The sequence below is a fragment of the Rutidosis leptorrhynchoides genome, chromosome 11 (genome assembly GCF_046630445.1).
Source record: "Rutidosis leptorrhynchoides isolate AG116_Rl617_1_P2 chromosome 11, CSIRO_AGI_Rlap_v1, whole genome shotgun sequence".
Classification (NCBI taxonomy): domain Eukaryota; kingdom Viridiplantae; phylum Streptophyta; class Magnoliopsida; order Asterales; family Asteraceae; genus Rutidosis; species Rutidosis leptorrhynchoides.
Window position 1 is genome coordinate 94,751,799 of NC_092343.1, and position 9,630 is coordinate 94,761,428.

The following is a 9,630-nucleotide window of genomic DNA, read 5'->3' on the forward strand; positions in this document are numbered from 1 at the left end:
GCGGTGGAGCACTCTATTCTATCGTGTATACTTGCAAAAGAAATCTGGAACAAAATTCTTGATTGGTGGGACATGTGTGGTTCGAGTTATTAAAATATGAGTGATGCTTTTTGTGGTAAGTCAATGCATACAATGTCCAGCTTGTGCGTGAAGATTTGGCAAGGAGTGGAGTGGAAGTACGGTTACCTCATATGGAAAAAACGCAATTAAAGAATATTTAAGAATATTGTGTGAAACGCTCCGGTTGCCTTAAGTGAAATTCAAGTAAAAATCTATGAGTGGATCGCGAAGAGGTGCAAGATGAAGAAGATCGATTGGCATAATAGGTTACATAAACGTTGTGTATTTTTAAATGTGTAATTGATGCTTATTATGTTGTCATGTTTAGGATGCCATCTTGTATCCTTACATGATGGATGATTAGTATTGATCATTTAGCTCGAGTAATGGGTCTGTTTGCGACATAGTGTGCAAACACCCTCATGTGTGTACAGTTTATTTATAGTAATATACATGTTGTCTTTCCAAAAAAAAGTATCATAATATATTGTTTAAGTCATTATTTTCTCGACTCCACAAAAGCTAGAAGTTGAATACGAAAAGTTGGGGTAATATCGGCATTCCGGGTCCATCGGGTGTTCTCCAGGCTGCTACGGTTCATTAGCTTTGTATTGGCCCTTCCAAAAGTTGGGATAATATCGGCATTCTTTCATATGTCCGAATCATTAACAATTACATGGCTCCTTGTATACCCTGCTGTCCTGTATTTTTGGCAGCAATACACCAGTTTTTGTACAAATATGCAAGAACTGCCCTCCCCCAACTTTTAAAACCCTCGACAATAAGGTCTTCAAGTAAGAAAAAGAAGTTCAAAGAGACCTCGTAAGAGCTATAATTGGCAAATAAATGGAGCTAAAATGTACATTCTAGCTCTTTGATGGTAAACTTCGGCATTTTCTTCTAGCGGTGTATTCAAAAATTCAACCAAAGTGACAATTTTATTTTGCCACTTTTGACTAGTTCTGGTTCTACTTGAATCCCTAGATATTCATAACAATAATACCTCCAACCATACGGTTGGAGGTTAACCCATTCTCCAGAGACAACCGGTCCGTTTATGGGTAAACCTTATAAAACTTGCACATCTTACAAAATAATGTGGCTTCACTGATAGGAAAGTGAAACGTATGTGTCTCTGAATGCCACTTTTCAATTAATGCAACAATTAATGTGTGATCCAACAACTTATGAAAACTGGTCGAGAAAATACCGGCAAAACCCGCTTGTCTAATGTGGTGAAAGACACGCGGATCTATTGCTCTATTCAGAAGAACCTTAATGTGATCTCAAAGACCCTATAACATCTTCTCGCTTTCATTGGCTCCCCTTCATTATTACCGGTTGAAAATGACCTTGTCTTCCTTGAACTTGTAGCCACAACAATTCATTGTTTTGTGGTTGATCATTTACTTGTATGTTTGCCATTTTTTGTTAAATAATCTGTGAATGAAAGTGTGTATTTATTTGTGGAATGTGAAAGCTTTGAAAATGTGTGTTGTTTTTTATCTCAACTGAAGCTGTGAATGGAGGTTTAAAACACACTTGAAACCCGATTTGGTGAAGTCCGGTTTTTCCAAGTGTCATCCATGTAGCCCATGCAATAATGTCGAGTAGGTACGTAAAATTAATGAGGTGACGGACATGGAACCCCCAAATCCGAGTTTCTGAAGATCTGACAAACACGGAAGTTGCAAATTCGGGTTTCTGAAAAAGCGCACAATCATACATCATGGAACGCCGCGTGGGTTTAATCCGACGGTAAAAGGTTCAGTTTGCAGACAAGTGGACAAAGCCGGAAGTGAGAGTTCCGGCTATACGTGTTTTGGAAAAAAAAGATCTTGACCATACTAGTACTACAAATTTGATGGGTAAATGTACTATCTCGCCAAAAAATTTTATAACTTTCCATGTATCGGGAGGATTATGCACAAGCCCGGTGAATATGACCTACGCTTTCAACACGAAAAACCATTGATCTCTAATGCATAGAAATGATGGTACTCCCGTCTATACATTGAATGTATTAGAAATTAGGTTTCTATCCTTTAACAAAATGCACTCGGGCTTGTGTCGTATTTCAACGTTGTTTCTCCGTCGATAGGATTTTTTTATGTGTTTTTAATTGATATTGAAGAAAATAACATAGTGAGATACAGTAATGAAGATGAATTAGAAGAGATGAAAGATTTTGCTCAATGAATATTAAAATAGGTGCAGTATGATGAAACACAGGCCCATAGCAACCAAGACATGTTAACAGAGTACATAACCTCTTGCTTCTTATCTCAAAAGCATATATATGCAGCCAAAATTGATGTGGTGATAATCCACAAAGATACGCGAAAAACAATTGAAATTCTTGAGCAAAACAACCATCTTTTAAACGGTATATATTCAGTTTATATACTTCATAAAGCAATAGCCGAGAAAAAACATCTCCGGCCACCTGCCATTTTCTCGAGAGTCTCCCATCCTCGGCCTTCGTTATAGCATTCAACCTGTCATCGTTATAACAGTTTGAGCTTGAAATTCTAACCAATCTCTATCAAGGCGTAAATACGGTCAAACTTTTAAACTTGTTTAAAAGTCAACCCAATTGCGTACAACCAACAACATGTATAAATTTTCATCTTTTTTTTATTTTTATGATTCAAATACGAAAAATTAAATATGGATACTAGTGTAACAACATAAGAAGGAAAGGCGTCTTCGGGCAGAGGCAAGATTGGCAATGGCGAATCTACATGTGTTAGAGTGGGGTCCTATGACCCCACTAGCTTGGAATTTTTTTTTTTACGATTTACTTTTCGAATTGTATAGAACACCACTAAATTTAGCTATAGGACCCCATATATTTTTTAGATCTATGGTTTTCTTTTAGGTAAATAACCACTAATATACCCTTCAAATATAATTAGCTTTGAAAAAAATCTAGGACCCCAATGAGATTGCATCCTAGATTCGCCACTGAAGATGGGCAACCGATCAAGGCCTAAAACATTAGAAGGACCCAAAATTTTGAATATATATACATATATTATACAATATATAGTTTATTTAAATAACAGTTCAAGTATAGTTGGAATACAAAAATTTGAGAATAAAACACTTTGCTACGGTTGTCTTAAAAACTTTTTTGTATTGATAAACTTTAGTATTATCTTTTTTTAATTAAAAAATTTTACTTTTATAAGGGCCCATGTTTATTTTGGCCTTCGAAATTGTTGAGACGGCCTGATAAGAAAGATTATTTATTGAAAAAACTGTAAAATGGATGGATAATTGGTTTTAGGGCAATCCCAGCCTGTTTTGACCCGTTACCTGACCCACTCATTTTGCCATCTTTAAAAACAGGTTACTCAAGGATTATACAACTTACAGTGTCGTTAATTTCTTGACCATTTTTAAGTCCACCAAAGATGTAAAGCGATTCTTTTACGACTGCTGCAGCTGAAAATCCCCTCGCGTACTTCATTGATTCTCCCAGAACCCATGACCCGCGTCGAGGATCGTAGATTTCTACGCTTGGAACCATTTCATTACTATCGAACCCACCTAAAACGTATCTGTAGATCATTCATTAACCACTTAGTACACAAACCCTTGATTAATTTTATGTGTAATAAAAGTTGATCCAGATTATATTTTTATCAAAAACGGGTATAAATAGCTACAAAATGAAACCGGTCAAATGGGGGTTCCCATTTCGTATTTTAATACATAATACCTACAAATTCAGATTAGTCACAAAATATATTGTCATGTAAATCTATATATTGTATGAAACAAAATTTGAGAAGTTAATAAATAATATAAATCCAGATTTTGGACATAAACTGTCCCAAATAAATATAACCAGCACTGTATATATATATATATATATATATATATATATATATATATATATATATATATATATATATATATATATATATATATATATATATATACACTTGGTTTGACCCATTCATGAACCTGGCGCCCCCGCCCATTTTATCATCCCGGGACAAAAAATAAATTATGATGTCTTACAACTTTTCATTCAAAACGACCAAACAAGGGCAACCCCTCATTGTGTTCATGCTTTCGATTCTTGTCCAGGAACGTTCTCTTGGATCAAACCTTTCAGCCGACCTGAAATAATAAAAGGATATCATTTTATCTTAAAAAAACAAACAGAAATAGATATATTAAGGAACTGTTTGGTTGCTAGATTAGATTAGGTTATGTAATACAACTATCAAATTCAATAACACATTATAATGCAGACATGTTTGAAACACCAAATCTTGGTTTTTTGGATGATAAGCGAATTGGGGCCCAACTCGAACAGAAAGAGTGTCCATTTAATCCGTTAACTAACCTGCCCAATCCGGCTCAATTTGACAAGTCTAAAACATATTATGATCATGAACAATTAAGTAGATGTCGATTCGCTTGTGCTTAACAAAACACAAATTAGTAACGAAAAAGATAATTTACTTTAAGTAGTTTTTTCCGTCATAGCCACCAACAGCATAAAGTGACCCATTGAGTTCTGCTGCAGCTAGAGAAAAGCGCTGGAAGAAAATACGTCAATATAAGTGTCACGTATTTACAAAAAGTTGCTCAAATGCTAAAATCGTAAAGATAAATATTATAACATTTTTTGCTATATCATAAGTACTCAAATCGTGTATATAAATATTATATTCACCTGTTCATGCATCGAGGGTGATGGAATCCAGGCTCCAATGTGAAGGTCTAACATCTCAACAGCTGAATAGAATTCATTGTCACTCCCACCACCAACTGCATATATCTTACCATTCAATGTAGCGCCAGCTAGGCTTCCCTTTTTTGAATTTAGAGAAGGTCGAGCAGTCCACTCATTCAAAACTGGATCATACGATTCAACTAAAAAAGAAAAAGAAAAAAAAAACACAATAGTAACACACACAGCCAAAAGTTCAAACGAGAACCATAAAAAGATAAAAAGGTACAGAAATATGAGAACACTTAAACTTTAGCGATTTTCACATTATATATATATATATATATATATATATATATATATATATATATATATATATATATATATAGGGTCACAATCAAGAGGGAAGCACCTTTTAGGGGGAAGTAAAATTTATTTTTTTATTTTTTTCCAAAAAAAAAAATTTCCCAACATTAAGAGCACACGAAAATGTGAACATTTAAAAAAGACACTTTGTGATGAATGTTATTATTTTGGCGGGAAAATGCTTGATAAAAAAACTGATAACACGCCTCATGTGTAATGTTATTCTACGAGCGTTTTTTTCCATCATATGTGAAGTTTTTTTCAAGATTTAGCCCGATTTAGAGTTGGTTTAGGGTTTAGGGCTTAGGGTTTAGGGTTTTGGGTTTAGTCCCTAAAGTTGACCACACACCACGAGAGAGATTAATACCTGCGTCATACCACACACCACGAGTGCCACCTCCAAATACATAAAGTTGACCATCTAACATTGAAACAGGCGCATAACATCGACCAGTATTCATCGGCTTAAGTAATTTAGTCTGATTCTGTGAAGATGACCAGCAATCCAATGACGAGAACCATGATCTTCCGTCATATCCTCCAACAAGATATATCAAGTCATCACAGTCTAAATGAGTATCACTAGTTTCAGCTGAATCATTATCCAATTGAAACTCGTTTCCAATTATGGTATCAGATTGGTCAGATGGGCCCATCATAGTTTCGAAGATGACACAGTGGTTTTTTAGGTTCCTAATTTCATTTTGTGCTTCAGCCTACATGTCAAGTAGCAGAGTACAAAATTTAAAGTAAGAAACGGGTCATTTATGAGAAAGATAACCTTATGTAGAAAAATATTTGTGGTGATGATAAGATATCAAGGAAAAAGTTAATAGATATAATAGGGATGTTTCATGATAGCTTAACAAAAGAGTGTGTGTGTGCGCGCGCGCATAATGTCGTGAAGCTCAATCTTTTAAAGAGTTATAAAATGTACCAGATTCTGCTCCAAGAATATGATCTTTTCTTCCAAGTAACCAATCTTGCGATTTTGCTCTGTTTTAGAAGACATCAGATCTTCCACCTTTTCAATCAACTACTATGCACACAAGAATATTAAGTGTTACTACGAAAGAGGAGTAAAAAGGAAGATCAAAGAAACAACATAAGAGGTGGCGCTTAGCTTACGACTCATCTACTTCGAAAGGGTCTACTGATGTTACATTTTTATCTTACGAGTCAAGTGGTTAAAACGGGTTAAACACCGGACAAAGTGCAACTTTGTAAACAAAACCTCCTACATCAAATTATTCAATTATATCATTACTAATACAACATAACTTTTTCAAAGATATTTCACAAAGTAATTACTTTTTTTGGAATTTTGGATGAAATTTGTTTCGGGTCAACCCAATGTACCCGTTTTAACCCGCTACCCAACTCTCCAGAGCGCCCATTTTCCACCTCTAATATATATTTGTAAGTGAGACCTGCGATATAGTAGCATCTTCAGATGACTTAATGAAAACAGAAGGTGGGTCCGCCTTAATACGGTTCAAATCCAGTTCATTAAGTTTCATGAATACATCTTGCTTCTCATCTTTCCTTTTTGTACCTATCCAATTTTCTGTTTTCGGATTTAGATTCATGCCATTAAAACTCATACGAACATCTTCCGCTTTGGGCTCGTTTTCCATTTTCTTGTCAGACTTGGGAACATATTGGAACTTTGGTGTCAAATGTGAAGCAGAAAGCGATTGAGATGAAAATAAAGATAACAGTTTACTTGTTTGAGCATGATCCAACTCAAACCAGAACTTGTTATAAGAAAAGTAATTGTCCACGATTATGGGCTTAAACTGATTCTCGGTTAGTGGATGGCGTGGTGAGTCAGCTGACCGCATGAGTACTTGAACCTGTATTACAAAAAGCAAAGTTTAATGGCTCAATCTAATCGTGTAGACATAATTGTACTCCCGATATCAAGCTATACTTTATTCAACATCACTTATTCATATCATACAATCAAACCGTAAATTCGATAGGAAAATAGAACATGGATGTAGATACGTGTTAAGTACCTGAGCAGGATAAGGTGAACACTGTCTGCCGTCACTCGTCCATGCATACGAATCTATATTGTATTGGCCATGGCTAGCAGCTTCAAATACGCCATGTAGTTTTCTATCCGAATAGTTAAATAGAAACAACGGCAAACCAGGTTCAATTTTCTCAACATACACAAGATGCTCTTTCGGTAAACCTAATACAATTAAAAAAGTATATTAGTAATACATTATACACCAAAATGGCATGGTTGGGTAACGGGTTTGGTTACAGATTAACATAGCCAAATCAGCCGACTTATAAGTTAATTAGTCGAAATGTGTGCTTGGCATGAACCCTATTGCTTGGAGACCAAACTATCAATACCATAGAACACACACGCACACGCACATTATTATTTTTGGTTCCAATTATAAGAATTACCAAATAGTTGCTTCGAAAGGCATTCCTTGATTGTTACGTTCGTAGCACCAAAGATTACACCGCCTAGTTGACCTTTTTCTAAGTTTCTAGTGGATGAGAACTCTTTCTTTCCAACCCCCATCTTCAATCTGTAACTCGAAAACACAATAAAAGACTTGAAACGTGTACATTTAAGACGATAATGTAAACATTAAAAGTAATTTACTAATAATTTTAATTGATTTAATATCATATAAAGATCCAAACAAGGAACAATCAAACACATTAATTGCAAGTATCCATATAGTCCAACTATCGTACACACTGACAATTCTTTAACAGGCATTTTACTCTCTTATCGACAACATTCATCAAGATTTTACAAAACAATGTAATCCGTGTAAAAATTATCGCATGTTTTACAAAATAGTTTTCAAATCATCAAGTTAAATCACCTAACTTTTTTATAAAAAAAAAAAAAAAAACTTGTTATAACTAAAGCAATCACATCATGTAATACAATCATAAGCCCATTGATTAAAAGATCATAAATTTAATGTTAAACAACGTCAATTGTGATAACATTAAACAAACCCTGGAAGCATCTAGTAACACAAATTAGTATTCTTGTAACAATTTCAAAGATCATCGGTTAAAATTTTTAAACTCAATATGAACAATTGAACATAAAACCCATTAGCAAATTCAAGGGGCTCATATTACAAGGATATATTCAGTCACGCATATCGTCGAACACTTTCAAGACATACATAAAAATCCCAAAAAAAAACCTCTTGCGATTCAGTTTTAATCAAAAGTAAAACCCATCAAGAGTTTAAAGTGATGAAGATATCCAAAAACATGAAACAGAAACTTGAAACATGAATTAAGTTGAATTTTAGTTGCGGGTAAAAAGATGAGAAACAAAAGAAGATAAACCCTAGTAAGATTTATTGAAGTTAAACTTTGGTTAATGGGGAGTTGATTCTTGAAGACCGTGTATTGTAGAAGCGCGAAAACAGAAGAAAAGTGAATATATGTAGTGGTTTAGACTTTAGGGTATGTTTGCCTACAAGGTACAGTTGCTTATTAAATTTTAGAGTTAAAAATATAAGCTAGCTTTTAAAATAAGCTTTTTAACCTTTTTTTATTTTTTTTTATTAGCTTTTTCACTTATGCAATCAGAAATTACATCATTAGTCCTCATCAAATGAGAAGTGATTCTTACATACAATTTTTGATCCATTGACACATAATTTACTATTATACCCCTTAATTATACTTAAAATAATAATATAAGTTCAACTCTCTAGATTAATTTAGGAGTATAAGTGGTTTCACGGGTCATTTCACTAGTAATTAAAGATTTTAAATGCTATTGTCTTTTTGTGTAAGTTTACAATTATAAGCTTTAGCTCCAGCTACTTTACTAAACACACATAAGAAAAAATAAACTCCAACCTCTAACTTAAAAAAAATAAACTTCAGCTACCAGCTCCAGCTAACTCTATAAACTCCAGATTTAGCTAGTTTCACTAAACATACCCTAAACACTTATAGTAGGTACATTGTTGATAAAAACCTAAATACTCCTTATATCTTAAAATAAAAATACTCTGTATCATGTTTTGACTTTTGAAGTTCTTTATCGAACTTTGATTTTTTTTATAATTTTCTTTATATTCCAAAATATTTGAGAAATTAAAAAAGTATATTGAATTTTAAATATATTTTCAAGATATAACCACAAAAATTTAAGTCAAAGTCAATTAATAATCAAGAAATATTTCCAACTCACTAATTAAAAGATATTCAGAACAAGGAAAAACTTATCCATAGAAAAAGCTTATCTGGTTATCCATTTGGGTTATACAGTATTTTGTTGTAATTACCACCCCGTTTTACATATACCTTGATGATTAAATTGTTAGGAACAAGTAAATGAGCCTTAACAAGACTTGATAATACAATGTTATCAAATCCACTCATAATAAACGGATATAAAGTGATGAACATGAAGGAACTAGCAAGAACGTAAAAAATACGAGAATTCAACGAGGTTATATGTAATTAAACTTGATTAAATTAATCCAAGACCAACC

At 33.7% G+C, this 9,630-nt stretch overlaps 1 protein-coding gene across 1 annotated transcript; it reads right to left on the minus strand.

Annotated features, from left to right (window-relative positions):
• Window positions 1-2,299: 2,299 nt before the first annotated feature.
• On the minus strand, window positions 2,300-7,673 carry LOC139877716 (uncharacterized). The gene is made up of 10 exons (XM_071865145.1): window positions 7,550-7,673; window positions 7,141-7,322; window positions 6,550-6,975; window positions 6,057-6,155; window positions 5,487-5,835; window positions 4,757-4,956; window positions 4,543-4,619; window positions 4,093-4,194; window positions 3,440-3,626; window positions 2,300-2,558 (listed from the first exon to the last, which is right to left on the minus strand). Exons 1-10 carry the CDS (start codon window positions 7,668-7,670, stop codon window positions 2,469-2,471), a joined length of 1,833 nt encoding a protein of 610 aa, XP_071721246.1. The 5' UTR covers window positions 7,671-7,673; the 3' UTR covers window positions 2,300-2,468.
• Window positions 7,674-9,630: the final 1,957 nt, after the last annotated feature.